A 17,663-nucleotide genomic window follows, 5' to 3' on the forward strand; every position below is an offset into this window, starting at 1 on the left:
TAACCCCTTGCCTTTCCCCACACTGTCCATCACCACCAGTCCTTTCAACTTCTGTGTGGTGATGAGCTTCCACATGTAGCTGGAGTCCATAGCCATGGCCACAGGTCCTGGAGGCTTCCAGTGTTCTAGAACACTGGTAGCACTGGGAACATTGCTCTTCCAGCCAAACTTCTGAATTCAAGCACTGATGCTGGACTCTGGGGGTTCACAACTACCAAAGCGTGCTGTGAAGAAATTAAATACACACTAGGAATCAGGGCAAACAAAGGACAGGTGTAACTTGTAATCACCTCAACCAATCAAACGGAGCACAGATTACCGAGAGACAGGTGGATTACAATTAACTAGTCACAGAACAAGGGATCTCCAATGAACACTGATCACTATGAAACACTAAAAGCAAACAATACTAGGAATAAGAACCGAAGGACTTGCCAACATCATAATGTCAGGGTGAGCACCTGTCCGACCGTGCCCTTCATGCCTCCTCCTAATGTGTTTTTCAGTCTCTAAACTACTGCATAGCTTAGTGGGTGGAGTGTGTAGCACTGAGGCTGTAATGCTGCAGTCACTGGTTCAAGACCAGTGGCCTGTACTACAAAGCAGGATTACTGACTTATCGGGGTAACTTGTCGGATTTAAGGTAGCCTGGGCAAAATGTAAGTGAACGAATATCAAGTGTGGTATAAGTGTGGTACCTTAAATCGACAATTTACCCTGATAAACCAGTAACCCCGCTTTGTAGTACAGGCCATAGCTTCACCTCTTCTGTTTGTTGGTTTTCCTAGTGTTTAATACTTCTTAGCTTCCTTATTGTACTTTATCCTGCTCTTGTCTGGTTCTGTTCTGTTCTGTTCTGCTTGTTTGTGTTCCTGGGGTCTATTTCGTACGTGGATTTACTCATTTAGCTGGATGTCATTGTTGACGATTTGGCATTATCCTGGATCTGTCCATTTTTCGAAACTCTTGCCGGATGTGTTGTCGTAGCAGCGTATCCAAATCCTCACACCTGCTCAGAGCAGGTTTGTTCTATGTAAACAATGATGAGCTCACACACTTAAGCAGCGTCCTTGCATGGAAATCCATCCAGTCATGGCCTCATCATTCATGGATGAGTGACCAATTGCAATCGGTGTACAAATAATAAGAAGGGAATTTCAGATTGAGAGGGTTTTGCACGATCGGGAAGATCCTTTATTGTTGCCGGACGATATTCTTTTCGAAAGATACCGCTTCAGCCGAGACGGAATATTATATCTTGCAGATTTATTAGTTCCATATAGTAGAAGTCCAACTAGGTGAAGTCGGGCTCTCACAGCCACACAGACACTGTGCATTGCCTTAAGATATTTGCAAGCGGCACTTTTTTGTATATTGTAGGTGATATATCAAAGAGTACAGTTTGTCAGGCAATTCGCAAAGTCTGTTTGGGCTGAAATATTTCTCTGCCGCCTTCTTTTTAGCTTCAAAAGGAATGTTTTATAAATATTAAAGATTTCCTAAAGTTCATATACATAAAATTAACACACACACACACATGTTCTAAATGGGGACTGTCCATTCATTTCTATGGGAAAAATCCTAATCCCAATCATCCATACATCCATCCATTTCCCAAACTGCTTATCTGACCAGGTCCTGGGGAGTCCAAACCTTAAGGGCACGAGGCAGGGAACAACCCAGGACGGTGGGCTAGCCCATCACTGAGCACACTCATACACCAGTCACTCATACATGCAATTTTTAGTAACTCCAATTAGCCTCAGCATGTCTTTGGACTGTGAGGAGAAACCAGAGTACCCAGAGGAAACCCCCCCGGCAGACGACATGGGGAGAACATGCAAACTCCACACGCATGTAACCCAGGTGGAGACTCGACCCCGGGTCCCCGAGGTGTGAGACAACAGTGCTAACCACTGCACCACCATGCCACCCCACAATCATGACACCCTTAACCTTAACCATAAGTAACCAACCCAAATACAAAATTTTTACATTTTTACTTTTTTGATTGCATTCACGGGTTTTTATAAAACTGAGGTTATCCAAATGGGGACCTCAAAAGATGTCCCCAAAATTAGGGAAATTTCAGGTTTTACTACACTTTGGGGACAATTTGGTCCTCAAATGTGATCTATGCAAACACACACACACACACACACACACACACACACACACACACACACACACACACACACACACACACACACATATATATATATATGTGCCAAACAAATTAACGATGCAAATTTTTCAAATCAAGACAGACACAACACTAAAGAGATGAGAAAGACACAGTTGAATATGTAACCTGTGTTATATGCAGAAAAATAGTGTAGTTAAAACCATCTGGCATTTAAGAGGTTAAACTCAATTGGCTTGAGTGAAGCCACGCCCTCTCATCAGTGGAGAACCGGAATATTCCGGTTTTTCCAGGTTGCTTGAAAAAAACTTAACGTAATTTTCTAGACGGTGAACAAGCTGGATTAAAAAGAGATAAAAGCTTTTTCTTTTGGAGAACTAAAACATTAAAGAAATATCCAGAGAGCGAGACAACATTGGTTGTGATGGCTGAACTTTTTTTCCCTGGTACTAGTCACTCGTGAGGCACGGAGCTGCTGCGTGAGCACATTTTGACCAGAGGTACATTTTCCTTATTCGCCAAACATGTGTGCAGTAAAGAGGCACAATTTAGTAATTTGGTTTAGAAATATGTTTATTTTGAATGTATTATATAATTCAATACATTTCGATATTGAAGTGAATGTACAATTATGCCGTAAGAGAAAGGTAACTAATACTTATCTGTCCGGAGTACCTGTAAAAGAAAGGTTATTATTAGTTGATTATGTGTAAAAGTATTTGCGTTGATATAGTGTCATATATTAATTATAACTGTAATGATTAGACAGAGAGTGGCTGATATAGTAAATATTGTAGTGTATTATAATACCTGTTTGCTTACGCAGGTCAGGTCCTGGAGCTGCATTCGAATATCGTTGGATGTCGACTGCGAGTCACCCAAGGAACTGAACTGATTCTCGCGTTGACAACTCATATTCATTTAACTACCGGATTTGTGGTAGGACTGTTTTATGCGGTTTATGTAACTAATTGTATTTCATTTATTTTATTTGTTGTATACTTACCTTTTCTTGCCCCGAGTGGAGTTGAATTAAGAAGATTAATCAAAAAACATATTGGAACTGGGGAACCTAAATCTAATCTAAGGCCAATTACAATTTAATCTTGACGTAATTAGTTGTTGAGTCTAAATTTAGCTATGAAAGGCTAATCATAATTAAACCAAAAATAGGGTAAATTGGTGAAATAGGAATTAAAATCTAGTTTTAATCAGAGAAACTAAGGGTATAAAACTTAAGCTCACAGATTCAGTTAATGTGTATTTTATGTTGGTTGTGCATTTTATTTTGTGTGTATGTCATACCATTTTTCATCCCTATCCATAAAGTCGATTAACTGCCTTGTGTGCATGCTGCCACCTACACCCCACCTGCCTTCCAAATCTAGGTATACTGGTCCAAGATTTGCACAAGATTGACCACACCTAGAGTTAAACCAACAAGGTTGCCACAGGCAATCCAGCCAGGCGCTACAAATAGTAAGTATATGTTTATTGTAAAGACCTTATTTTAGCATATCTTCTTTAGTACAGGGCTGCCCAGTCCTGCTCCTGAAGAACTACCACCCTGCAGAGCTTAGGTACAGCCCTCATTTAACACACCGGATACAGATAATTAGGCCCTTCAGTTATATGTAGGTGTGTTAAATTAGGGCTGCACTTAAGCTCTGCAGGGTGGTAGCTCTCCAGGAGCTCGACTGGGCAGCCCTATCTTGGCATAGGTCTATTAACCCTCCGTCCCTGGCCATAGCCCACAAGTCCATCAATCCTGGTGAAGACTTGCTCCATGGATGGCCGAGGCTGCCCTTGGCCTCCCTTCAATCACCGATCACTGGAGCCGTTGAAGTCCATGGTGCGCTTTCTGCAATCCAGGTACTCCAACCAGGACCTCATCCTAACGGCTCCTGCTTCCTCTCGGAGGGGGTGGCCTGCTGCTCCCGCTGGATGGCTGAACCCTCTGACCACAGTCGTTCGCTGGTGTTCCCTGCTGGGGCAGCTGTTTGAATACTGATCCAGCCTCATCAGTATTCTGTTTAAAGACAAGGAAAGGGTATTAAAGCTATATCCTTTAGCTATCCTAGCCCTCTTCCCCACCAACTGGATACACCGATCACTGGAGCCATTGAAGTCCATGGCGCGCTTTTTGCAATCCAGGTACTCCAACCGGGACCTCATCCTAACGGCTCCTGCTTCCTCTCGGAGGGGGTGGCCTGCTGCTCCCGCTGGATGGCTGAACCCTCTGGCCACAGTCGTTTGCTGGTGTTCCCTGCTGGGGCAGCTGTTTGAATACTGATCAAGCTGTCGTCACAGATGCCCATTTTATACTCTATCTGAAGTGTTCTAATAAAGTCTCTTAATCTTGGGCTTTACCTTGGGCATGTAACACATCCTCGGTGTAGAACGGGGCTTTTCCGTCTCACCTTCCTTGGTTATTACTTTCACTTTTACCTTAATTTTTATGTTAATCTTGACTACTTTCATGTCGTTTTTCTCCATTTTCTTGTAAGCTATTCAAAACACAACCACACTCGAAAGAAGTTGGAGAAAAGAGGTATAAACTAACTATCTTCACCGGCGGCGATCCTACTGACCGCGACCGGCGCCATTCGATCACTCCCGCTGTCTCAGACGTTTCCCTCTTATCACCTCACTCAGCTGCGTGTCCCTCCACCGCTGACCACAGGTGAACCCAATAATTAATTTGCCCGCATCAAGTCGAACTCCGCCCCCTTCCTTATTACTCTAGGACGGTCTCATCAATTCACCACAATATAGGTCATTTTATACCCTAACTCAAGTGTTCTAATAAAGTCTCTTAATCTAAGGCTTTACCTTCTGCATGTCGCACGTCCTCTGTGCAGAACAGGGCTTCTCCGTATCTCCTTCCTCGGCTATTAGTTTCACTCTTATTTTAATTTTTATTTTAATCTTGAGCACTTTCAGGTTTTGTCCTAATAGCACCATAATACACCATAATATAGCACATTTTATACTCTAACTCAAGTGTTCTAATAAAGTCTCTTAATCTAGGGCTTTACCTTCTGCATGTAGCACGTCCTCTGTGTAGAACGGGGCTTCTCCGTATCTCCTTCCTCGGCTATTACTTTCACTTTTATTTTTATTTTAATCTTGAGCACTTTCATCTTGTTCTTCTCCATTTTGTTGCAAGCTATTCAAAAAACAACCGCACTTGAAAGAAGTTGGAGAAAAGAAGTACATGCGATTCAAAAGTAATCAAGCTGTTGTCATTGATGTCCATTCGTACCATAACAGACAATACAATCCTATGCAGGTCGTCGGCGACTTTCGATCGCGATCGGCTCCCACTGACCGGTCGTATGTCCGCCATGTGGGTTTAGGGAGGAAGTGAGTGAACAGTGAAATGATTATATGACTGTCATCCTATCTCTTATTGGTGGAATTGGTGGTGTTGCAACCCATGTTACGATCATACCCAGTCTCCCCTACTTGTGTACAATGCAGTTATGTGCACTCTTGGCCATATGCATAGTATATTGCAGGGGTCACCAACCTTTTTGAAACTGAGAGCTACTTCACGGGTACTGAGCCATACGAAGGGCTACCAGTTTGAAACTCCCTCCTGAACTTCATGTATGATAAACATGTTTTAAATGCTTTTTCTTATAGATATGTGATCAAAGAAGAATGGCAACAGGATAAAATTAAACTGGTCAGTTGTGAGTTGTGCTAATTTTAGAACAGGTCCGCGGATGACTCATGTGGTCCTTGGGGGCATCCCGGTGCCCACAGGCACCATGTTGGTGACCCCTGGTATAATTGATTAAAACAAAGATTAGCAGATTTTGCGTTGCACAATGTAAAGTATTTAACCAGAAAGGGGGCTGTCGGAACGACAGCAGTATATTCCCCGGACAACTCCTCACCTGCTCCGCCTGTGTAATCCGTACCAAAATGGTTATTTCCTTTTAGTGGCTGTATGTCTGTACAAAAAAATCCTCATTTGCAATGAAAGTTGTTTATAGACATTTTTTTTTAATAAAATGTTTATTTTAATACATACAAAAGAGGCTCAAGGTAAAGAGAGTGCACAAGGAAAGACATTCTGTAACATTATAATATCATCTATATAAATATAATGCATGTAATTTCACTGCTCCAGACTGATGTTTCTTCTTTGCACTGTCTAGATGCATCTGCAGTGAGGTAGATGCTGGCTTTCCAGTGGTTATGCTGTTTCTTTTAACTAATAAATTCCAACACGTCCACTCTGCAAATTGGACATGTGGAAATTTCCCATAGGAAAATGGGGGGAAAAGTCTTGCAAAAGTCTTGCAAAGAAATTCAGCAATGCACAAACCCATAGCTGGCATGAAGAATGCTTCTGATGTGAGGAATGAGGCCTCAAAACCCTTCCCATCGTTACCGATATGCCCAGCTCATGACAGAATAATTTTCACCATTTAAACAAAAGGCCTACATTTAACCACCGATCAATACACTTCACGTGGAAATCGTGAAGACATGGAAGAATCCTTCAGTTTTTTTCCTTCCATGTAATCGCTGAAACAAATCTGGCACCTACCCACACCGAAAGTATTATTATTATTATAGAAACTCAGCACGACAAATACATTCCCTCATTAACACAGCAAATAACCAGTGAAGACTCACATGATCTTTCCAGCACTGTGAGCAAATGCCTCATCCATGACTTCTTGGGCCGAACTCACCACGCCTTGGAAGATAACATCTTCGTCATCACTGATGATGTTCCCTTCCTCTGATGTCTCGGGCTGCATTCCATAAGAGGGCCGATCGCCTACTGTGGATAATCAGAATCTCTAAATGTGCTCATCCAGTCAAGGAAAAACATGTGCCAGACTTCTGTGAAGGAATTATTCCCCTCGCTTATCTCGGATCCTGTGCCATCTCAATTCAGACACCTGGCTGGAGGGGCCCGGTAACTGGGACATGATGGTCTCTGATCTGCGTCTGAAAACCTTGGACCTGGGCCGTCTCTCTCCGCTGACACCAGCTCTCTGAGTCACCACTAGACATCTGAGTCGCCTCTGTGGACGTTGATGGGGAGGCAATCCTGTGTTTACGGGACACAGGAGTGCCTGAAGCAACCCGAGATGAGACTGCATGTCCGAGACCTGAACCCACTGCATATTCCCCATCTGGGTCCGCTTGCCCCTTATCTTCCTGATCTTTTCCCATGACAGACAACTTCTAGCGCTTGGCCCAACAGTGTGACAGTGTTGGGGTTTAGTCAGAGGGATCCCATGCATCCTGGAATGAATGAAAGGGTGGCCCCTAAATTCAGAACAGAGGAGCTGTTCACTCATTTCTCTAGGCTACTAATGCAGCATATAAACATGGGTGGATAGGCATGGGTGGCTGGAGTATCCGAATCAAAGTGGAAGAGCCACACTATCCTGTATGAGATCCTATGATGCATCTGCCCGACGTCCAGACCTCCAGGTGAGAAAAGAAAAAAAAAACACTGATATGACATTATTGAGTCCAGTGGACTTTCCTATCATACCCTCTGTACACATACAGTGCCATGAAATAATGCTCCGCTAGGACCACAGTGCAACGTATAGACAGCAAAAGACAAGGGGAGGGTTTTCACTGTATTCAGAGTGCAAAACACAGGAAAGCACAGAACAAGGCACCACAGAGGTACCCTGAGCAAGGTTCCTCCCCCAAGTACTGCTCCTTTGACACTGAATTAGTTGAACACTGAACCGCTTATCCTACTGGGTCGCGGGGGGTCTGGAGCCTATCCCGGAAGCTATGGGCATGAGGCAGGGAACAACCCAGGATGTGCCCATCGCAGGGCACACTCACACACCATTCGCTCACACATGCACACCTATGGGCAATTTAGCAAGTCTAATTAGCCTCAGCATGTTTTTGGACTGTGGGAGGAAACCGGAGTACCCGGAGGAAACCTCACGACGACATGAGGAGAACATGAAAACTCCGCACACGTGACCCTGGCGGAGACTCGAACCCAGGTCCTAGAGGTGTGAGGCAACAGTGCTAACCACTGCATTGCCATGCCACCCCCATAAAAGACATATAACATAATAACATAACATAATAAATTTTACTGTATATTTACTGTAACCCTTTGGAGTCTGAGGCCTCTCACCCACTTTCAAAGTAGTCTGACATGCCGTGACATTTTACAGTTTTTCTGAATTGCTAAAATACATTTCATAAAATCTCCTCTCCTTTAATCAAACCACTAAGCACAAACCCTAAAATTCAAGCTAAACTCGCAAAAAAATGAAAACACTACCAGTCAAAATAGTTGTTGGCATGTAAATTAGAAACTGTAAGACTATAATAAAAAAAAAAGTATGGTCGTCTACCAAAAATATTTCTATACGGTACAGTTATGACTGATAACTAATATGTAACGTTTGCCGTATTCAGTACTCCGGAAAAGTTACTGTAAAGGACAAAGCCAAAAAATAAACAAATGAGAGGCATATTACAGTAAAATGTTGTGCAACTGCCGAGCCAGATTCACAGAAAGAAAGAATCCTCTGTGTGACCCATTTGTACCTCAACGTCGGAATTCAGCTCCTATTCACCTATAGCATGTATTCTATGTTCTAGTCACTCTTTGGCTTCTTCAAATGTTTAGAAATGTGACCAGCAGATACTTATATGAAGCAGAACGAAAATCGCGAAAGCAACTAAGAATGTACGCGGTGCGCTCTGGCCAAAACGTCTCTCATTTGCACAGGGTCCAGGCGGAGCTGGGTAGCTCCTTGCCGGTGTTGCGCCATGTTTTGTCGCCATTGTAATGTGTGACTTCAGGGGCGCTGTTTCACATGTTATTGGGAATGAAGGTTCCTGTTCACATGCACTTGCCTTCTGCGTATTTTATGTACCGTAATTATTTTAAATTTTCAGGGCAGCAGACTTTTTCAAAGCAGCAGCGTTTCCACTCTCTGTTCCGTAATCTTATTTGGGGACATTTTAAAACGCTTAATGTGAAGAGGCTTAATGTGGTTTAATGTACCAAAATAGCGGCACCAAATATCTCACACACATGTATGGTCATAAAGACTTTCACCTGACAAAAAATCTGAACCAAAATACTAGGAATACAGAAAAAACAAGACACAAGCAGGATTCACCAAAAACTAAAGGATAAAATAAAACTTTAAATCAAACAGGAGAGACAGTCAAAAGTCCAGCCTTGTTCCATGACTGGAAGGGTGTCAACTTTTAAGCTGCTCAAACAACCCATTGAGCTACATAGCAGGCCAGGGAATAAGGACTCCCTGTCATTACACAAATAAATCACTCCAGGTAATAGCAGACGCTATAGCAGAGGAGTCAGATCAGGAGACAAGCAAGAGAGAGAGTGAGCTGGGGCATTATGGGCAGCAGCTGCAGAAGCTGAAGCAGTTGGGGCATTAGATGTTGCAAAAAATGCAGCTGAAGCTGTGGCAGAGATATCAGGAAAAACTGCAAAAGAAACTTGGGAATTAGGGCTGACAAAAGCAAAGGAAACACCTTATAAAAAACTGTAATAGATCTAATGTAAGGGAGCATCAGCTTCTGTGACAGATGTAAGTAAATAGCTGCTACATTAATTAGATGCAAGGAAAGAGCCGCTTCATTGATTAAGCCAGTGATTCCCAACCGGGGGTACGCGTACCCCTAGTGGTACACGAGCACATTACAGGGGGTACGTGGAAAAAAATTTTATATTTAATTTCCCTGATGATGGGTAAATATTATCAGCCATTCCATTAGCTGTGCCCTGGTATAAAAAGAAAATATAGTTATTTATTTTAGTGTTTTGCTCCTGATGTTCTAAGTTTAAATGTCTGTTTAAAGGGGACTCATTCAGCTTTTGTTATAACAAAGGGAGGTTTATTTACTTTTTTTTAAATTTAGTATTTATTTTCAGATTTATCATTCACTTTCGTGGCAACATATATATTTATGTTAAATTTAAACTGAAAAGAATAAAATGCCCAATAATTAAATGTTCAAGTTATGGAGATTTAATAAAATGTTTTAAATTTGATAATCAGTTGTACGTTCTACTTTTATTGAATCATCAACACATTTGACAAAGGGGGTACTTGTGGTATGAGAAAATCTCTCAGGGGGTACACAATTCAAAAAAGGTTGGGAAACACTGGATTAAGCTGCAGGCAGGCAGGACTATCTACTGTGACAGAAGTGTGGGGAGCCACACAAAAACTAGTGAGACCTGGAGAATAAGCTGACACACAGCTTCAGCAGCGACTCTGCTAAGATGCGATGACTCCTCCCAGCATGGATGCGATCAACTGTGATCAAATGCTGCACGGGAATCGAGGGGGTTTTAACGGTCATCCTACCCACATATTTACATACATGGGCTACCGACTGGGGGCCATCAAGAATAATTTACTGTAAGAAGCAATGATTATAGCAAAATAATACTGGTAAAATATTTCTTCTCAAAATATTATTAGTCATGTAATTAATGTCATATAATATTACAATATTTTGTCAAATGAAAATCTATACTTTTCTTCAACACAAAGTGCAGCTTCTATCCTGAGCACAATCCACCTTATTACTGAACAGCTTATTGAGCCCCTGGTCCTGGTATCACTTTTCAGTCATTTCAAGTAAACATCATGTGTGTTATATTTGTATGAGGAAACCAATCCTATCAACATCAATAACTGAAATAAACACAGTGATTCAAACTTCAGCACTTTTTAATTTTGTTTTGTCTTTCAAGAAAAGCTGCAGCATCAAATCTGGCCCGTTCTGATCGGCTTGCTGCTTTTGCCCAAAAACAAATGCTGGTGTTATCAAAAACTGTATCATAGAGCCATATTCCAGATTTATTACAGCTAATCACATCTCGGCGCTCCGAGGAACCTCTCCTTATATATCCCTCCTTCCCACTCATCCCTTAAATATTGTCACATTTGTGTTTCTCCACACTCACACCATCTTGATCTTGCTCTGGCTGCATGGCGTCCATATGCACGGCAAATTATTTTAGTCTTATCTTGTATAATAGGACATAAACATTGAATTTGATAGTTCTCTTTTCACATCTGAACACAACTCATGAACCTGAAGGGATCATTTGCAACCAACCCCTCCGCGGAACACTGGCCACGGACCGGGGTGGGAATCCCCAAGCTGGAAGGCGGTGCTGCTTCATGTTCACATGAGCTAGCTGGCTAGTTAGGATGCATTCAGAATGCACCGTACTACAACTATAAAGGATGTAATGTGATATAGCAAAACAACTGCTAACTGACAGTGCACGTTAGCATTACTTTAAATGACAACTTTACCTGGTACTTACCAGAAGAGTGGCTTATACGTTAGCCCAATGACAGCAGGCAGCGCGTTCTTCAGTAATATACCAGAGTTAAACTTACAGAAACTTTCAACACAAACATTGGCAGCCATTGACTCATAGGTGGTAGTAAAGCTGAAATGACTGTGTTAAAATAAGGCAACACTTTTTTTAGTCTTACTTCCTCCCCTTCCTCTGTCCTTGCTCATTGATGTTCAGGAGAGTGCAAAACACATTAACGATGCAAGGATTTTCAAACCAAGACAGACACAACACTGAAGAGACGACAAAGACACAGTTTAATATTAAATATATGTTTTATTCTACTCTTAACTCTACTCTTAACTCTACTCTTAACTCTACTCTTAACTCTACTCTTAACTCTACTCTTAACTCTACTCTTAACTCTACTCTTAACTCTACTCTTAACTCTACTCTTAACTCTACTCTTAACTCTACTCTTAACTCTACTCTTAACTCTACTCTTAACTCTACTCTTAACTCTACTCTTAACTCTACTCTTAACTCTACTCTTAACTCTACTCTTAACTCTACTCTTAACTCTACTCTTAACTCTACTCTTAACTCTACTCTTAACTCTACTCTTAACTCTACTCTTAACTCTACTCTTAACTCTACTCTTAACTCTACTCTTAACTCTACTCTTAACTCTACTCTTAACTCTACTCTTAACTCTACTCTTAACTCTACTCTTAACTCTACTCTTAACTCTACTCTTAACTCTACTCTTAACTCTACTCTTAACTCTACTCTTAACTCTACTCTTAACTCTACTCTTAACTCTACTCTTAACTCTACTCTTAACTCTACTCTTAACTCTACTCTTAACTCTACTCTTAACTCTACTCTTAACTCTACTCTTAACTCTACTCTTAACTCTACTCTTAACTACACAATACCAACACTTAAAGGATATCTCTATTAATCCTCCGTCCTCTGCCATAGCCCACAAGTCCATCGATCGGGGTCAAGAGCTGTTCGATGGATGGCCGAGGCTGGTCTCTCTTCGGTCGCCGAATAAGTGTGCCGTTGCGCTCCATTTCTTGCTTCTTGCGTTCCAGGTATTCCAAACGGGACCTCATCCGGAAGCCGCCTGATTCCTCCTGGGGGGGTGGCCTGGTCCTCCCGGTGCAAGGATGAATCCTCTGGCTGAAGTCATTTGTTGACGTTACAGGCTGGGGCTGTGGGACAAGGAAAGGGTATTAAAGGTATATCCTTTAGCTATCCTAGCCCCCTTCCCCACAGGTTACCCACCAACTGGATACACACCACCAACTGAGGGATCAAATACTTGAATTCATCTCCACTTAGCCAATCCTCAGCAAAATTCAACCAGCAAGGGAACAGATATAGACGGACCGCAACCCCACCGCCAGAGTGTGCAACACAGCAACTCAGTAAATAATCACCAGCACCCCATTCACAGAAGCACAGCAAACCAGAAATAGTCCTAATCCACACTCGGGTGCATGCAAAACACCCCTCCAAGCAGCGGCGTACACGATTCCGTTCAGCCCCCATCCCTTACCACGCCATATTGCACGAGCCCAACTAATCCTCCTAAACACACAGAACTTTAAAAAAGGCACTTCCCCATCTTCAACGAGAGCCACCCACGGGGTCTGGTCAGCTAACTCGCAGAGAGTTTTGCCAGAGTCCACAAAGCACGGCTGTGAACCAAATCCTCCCCACAATAAAAATGGCCCTACACGCCGGCAACAGTGTCGCACTAATGAATCCACAAGGCGTCTACCTACATTTCCCCCACTAACTATCTTCACCGGCGGCGATCCTACTGACCGCGACCGGCGCCATTCGATCACTCCCGCTGTCGCAGACGTTTCCCTCTTATCACCTCACTCAGCTGCATGTCCCTCCACCGCTGACCACAGGTGAACCCAATAATTAATTTGCCCGCATCAAGTCGAACTCCGCCCCCTTCCTTATTACTCTGGGACGGTCTCATCAATTCACCACAATATAGGTCATTTTATACTCTAACTCAAGTGTTCTAATAAAGTCTCTTAATCTAAGGCTTTACCTTCTGCATGTCGCACGTCCTCTGTGCAAAACGGGGCTTCTCCGTATCTCCTTCCTCGGTTATTACTTTCAGTCTTATTTTAATTCTTATTTCAATCTTGAGCACTTTCAAGTCTTTTCCCTCCATTTTCTAATAAGCTGTTCAAAAGACAACCGCGCTCGAAAGACGTTGGAGAAAAGAGGTACACGCGATTCAAAAGTAATCAAGCTGTTGTCACGGACGCCTATTCGTATCATGACAGACAACACGATCCTATGCAGGTCGTCGGCGACTTTCGACCGCGATCGGCTCCCACTGACAGGTCGTATGTCCGATTCGGCCGTAAGCAGGGTTGCCAACTCTGACGCATCTCGCGTGACATTCACGCTTTCAAACTGAAACGCGCACAGCAAGAAATCTTACGGCGAATCTCCATTAATCCATTTTAAAGCTAAAAATTGGTTGCAGTTTCACAACCCTACACACTATTTACAAGGTGATAAGACTGTTCTATACATGTAAATACGTGTTTAGTCTCGAATTGGTCAACCAGCTGACCAAAGTTGGCAACCCAGCGTAAGTCGGCCCCTTATTTCATATGCAAAAATGATCATATACAGGGGGCACATAATGGTATGAAAGTATTTATTCGCTGTCTAAAGCTATACGCGATGCAATGTCTTGTAGTATTTATTTTATGTGCATTCGCGCTGACAAGAAATCACTGTGCATTTTGGCCTTCATGCCGCGAAAGTACAATTTAGCCACATGAATGTTAAAATGCACGGTAATTTTTTTGTCATAACAGCGTGAACATATATAAAATAAGTACGCATTTGCGCTGCTACAACAAGGAGTTGCCGCGCGTGTACGGGGAATGCGTAGGGGAGACCGGGTATGGTTGTAACACTTTTTGCTTTACCTCCTATAACTCACTGAGTTTTTGAGCTAGAGTCTTTAAATTTTCATATAAAGTACCGACATTTGTTTGCTACAAACTGCACCAAGTCAAACCTCTGCTAGAATACGACAGAGCTCGTGAGTTCATAACAAATACATGGTGCTCCTTTGTTACAACCTACACCACTACCGTGTAGCTTGTAACACTTGCTGGGGTAAGTTGTAACAGTTAGACAAACGAAGCAAAAACACTGGCCACACCGTGCTGTATCCTGCAAAAAGACCGCACACGCTCACTGCAGCTTGCAGTGTCTCCATCATCTGCTGCCGTTAGCTGCCATCAGCCCCCTGCACAGACGCCGTGCTGTGAGTGTCTGCATGTCAGGACACAGGAGTATTACAGTTATGATCTGGGTCACATAGCACCCAGACACCAAACTGTTTGACATTTTACTAGAATGATTAAGGTGCTGTTTCTGAGAGTATCAATATTCTGCCTGCTATCCCAATGTAATTTAACAGGTAAGTTCTGCTTTTAAGTGGACTATGTGTGTGTGTGTGTGTGTGTGTGTGTGTGTGTGTGTGGGGGGGGGGGGGGAGGGGAGAGAGAGCGATAAAAACCTGTTACTTTGACCATGTGAGGACATTTTTCCAGTTCCTACAATGGAAAACTCAATGTTATAAAAAATCTGTCAATGCAATTGATGAACTAAAGTACCAAAAGTCCCGTATTACTTATGGTTCAGGTTAGGGCTGGGTAGGGGTTAAGGTTGTCATGGTGAGGATTACGGTTTTGACAATAGAAATGAATGGAGAGTCCCCACAAAGATATGAATACAAATGCATTGATATCTATGTGTGTCTGTGTGTGTTTCCCTAACATTTATAACACTCCCCAGCCTGAGCGATGCCCTCCTGTGCCCCTAACATTTATAACACTCCCCAGCCTGTGCGATGCCCTCCTGTGCCCCTAACATTTATAACACTCCCCAGCCTGTGCGATGCCCTCCTGTGCCCCTAACATTTATAACACTCCCCAGCCTGAGCGATGCCCTCCTGTGCCCCTAACATTTATAACACTCCCCAGCCTGTGCGATGCCCCCCTGTGCCCGTAACATTTATAACACTCCCCAGCCTGTGCGATGCCCTCCTGTGCCCGTAACATTTATAACACTCCCCAGCCTGAGCGATGCCCTCCTGTGCCCCTAACATTTATAACACTCCCCAGCCTGTGCGATGCCCTCCTGTGCCCGTAACATTTATAACACTCCCCAGCCTGTGCCATGCCCTTCTATGTCCTTATCATTTACAACAACTTCCCAACCTGTGTGATACCTGTGTAATTAAGCAATTCAAGTGAAATTTCCCTCCCAGTGGCTGAGAAATACACAATTAATTTTTACTGACCTTCACGACTGGTCAGGACTGCTGTAAGATTTGATGCAACCTTCATCTCTGCCATACCTCTGTTTTGCCAGTTGGTGGCACTACCTCCTCTCAGGGCCCTGCAGGCTGTTGCCTGTGGGGAGAAATATCCAGCCCAAACTGAAATCCAGAGTGAGCCTCCCAGTCAGAGCGCAGGACTTTATGGACGGAGGAGGTGAGATAGCCTCTCCAAATATCAGCAATCAGAATATTTAGGTTATATGTATGTTTAACATTACGTGTGTTTAACACCACATGAGCATTTATGCACACGTATGCTTAATGTGACGTGTGTGTTTATGCACATGTATGTTTCACGCGACGTGTGCTGTGTGTGCCCAGCTCAGGGACAGAGAGCAGGGGCCACGTTCAGCATTTCCCGGCTCTGAGGGACAGCAGGGCCCTCTGGGGTCAGCCTGTGGAGCCCCAGTCCTGCAGGTCTCCCATCGAGGTGCTCCCGAGTGCCCCCCCCATCTCGGCACTGAGCAAAGGAGCCACAACTCGCTGAAAAGTGCAGTGATGTTTCAGTCATAACAGCTTGCAGCCTAAAAGATTATCATTTTGAATGTCTCGGCCATGCAGAAGAGCTCCTGAAATATTGCTCTTAAAATGTAATGTTCATGTTTTTGCATTGCGTTGAACTCACTTGGTCCCTGCATAGATCAACCATAAATGCAAAATGACTCTGGCTAAAGAACCTCTGGCCTCTGTTATCATCCAGAGCAGCAGATTCAGATCTGATTGACTGGAAAAAGAGCAGCAGCTTCAAGGGAGGAAGGCTGGCCGTCACCCCTAAAGACAATCATGGGAAGCTGCCAGGTTTGGCCAGATTTGATCACATGACTATGAGCGCATGTTCACTAGCCACCACAGTAAAATGCAGATAATACCTTTTTATTCTCTGTAGTTCATTTTCCAAAATGATTTCATTCATTTGTACATTTAGCTATGAAATATTAAAACATTTGGTTACATCACTTTTTACACTTTTGATTCATTGATGATTGGGGTCAGATTGTCTGCTTTCTCTCTGAGATCTGAATGAAATCAGTCCTTTTGTCTTCACCTTTTCTCTGCCCTTGGTCCATTTTGACAGCCCGGCCAGTGTTTCGCTGTGGATCTTGGGTACGGGGGATATACAAGGTCAACCATCATTGACCGTAAATCCACTCTGTAATATCGATCTGCCAAAAAGAGAAGGTAGTGTTAGTGAAACAGACGAGCGTTGGGCTGCAAAGTGATGAGGTCTCCGCTGCACTGTCATTACCTCACCTTGCTGTTTTGTTACACTGAGGTATAAATACATGTAGAGGAGCAACTGGCTGCAGTGGCCACTTTCAGTTAGTTTTATGGTGCAGTTATGACATTTTCAGAAATGTAGCCAAACATTTTTTATTGATTGACCCATTATAATAATCACCAATTATTATACTTGCTGTAAAGATTCTGTTGTTACCCTGATGAATACGAGTAGCTAATATTCACTGCTTCTTCTGCCCGTCTTGTTATCCATGTTATTTGTTAATAGAAGTAATGAAAGAACTAGAAATTTGTTTTCCATCGGTAAGTTGCTTCTGTCTCTACATGTTTCTTTCAGGGGACCATATTCTCTCAGCACCTTTCTTGAAGAAATAGACCTTCTGCCCCAGTCGGTTATTTATGCTGTTTCTGGAATCGTAGTCTTCCTGCTGTCTGTGGTGCCCACTGATGCGGCGGTGCTGGTCCCAGTCGAGGGCCCGGCCCCTATCCCAGTCTTGCTTGTGGGTCTCCTCTCTGTAGAACCTCTCCATGAAGCCCTGGCCCACACTAACGACATCCAT

General features: G+C 43.2%; 1 protein-coding gene and 2 long non-coding RNA genes across 3 annotated transcripts; 1 reads left to right on the forward strand and 2 right to left on the reverse strand.

Moving 5' to 3' along the window:
• Positions 1–2,448: 2,448 nt before the first annotated feature.
• Positions 2,449–4,026, forward strand: LOC125711863 (uncharacterized). The gene is made up of 4 exons (XR_007383124.1): positions 2,449–2,643; positions 2,970–3,082; positions 3,532–3,622; positions 3,894–4,026. It is a non-coding gene; the product is annotated as an uncharacterized LOC125711863 (long non-coding RNA).
• On the reverse strand, positions 2,699–5,497 carry LOC125711861 (uncharacterized). Its single transcript, XR_007383122.1, has 2 exons — positions 5,409–5,497; positions 2,699–5,312 (listed from the first exon to the last, which is right to left on the reverse strand). It is a non-coding gene; the product is annotated as an uncharacterized LOC125711861 (long non-coding RNA).
• Positions 5,498–15,882: 10,385 nt separating this feature from the next.
• Positions 15,883–17,663, reverse strand: LOC125711857 (vitronectin-like). The gene is made up of 3 exons (XM_048981270.1): positions 17,462–17,663; positions 16,910–17,027; positions 15,883–15,937 (listed from the first exon to the last, which is right to left on the reverse strand). The coding sequence occupies exons 1-3, from the start codon at positions 17,661–17,663 to the stop codon at positions 15,916–15,918; spliced, it is 342 nt and encodes a 113-aa protein (XP_048837227.1). The 3' UTR covers positions 15,883–15,915.

The sequence above is a fragment of the Brienomyrus brachyistius genome, chromosome 17, assembly GCF_023856365.1.
Source record: "Brienomyrus brachyistius isolate T26 chromosome 17, BBRACH_0.4, whole genome shotgun sequence".
Lineage (NCBI taxonomy): Eukaryota > Metazoa > Chordata > Actinopteri > Osteoglossiformes > Mormyridae > Brienomyrus > Brienomyrus brachyistius.

What these genes read in the sequence shown, in the direction of transcription:
- LOC125711857 (XM_048981270.1), bottom strand. Translation starts at nt 17,663, where the DNA reads ATGGATGTCGTTAGTGTGGGCCAGGGCTTCATGGAGAGGTTCTACAGA. An exon ending in GGTCTATTTCTTCAAGAAAG is followed by an intron (nt 17,028 to 17,461) that starts GTGCTGAGAGAA and finishes TCTTTTTGGCAG; the next exon opens with ATCGATATTACAGAGTGGAT. An exon ending in GGACCAAGGGCAGAGAAAAG is followed by an intron (nt 15,938 to 16,909) that starts GTGAAGACAAAA and finishes TTCTCCCCACAG; the next exon opens with GCAACAGCCTGCAGGGCCCT.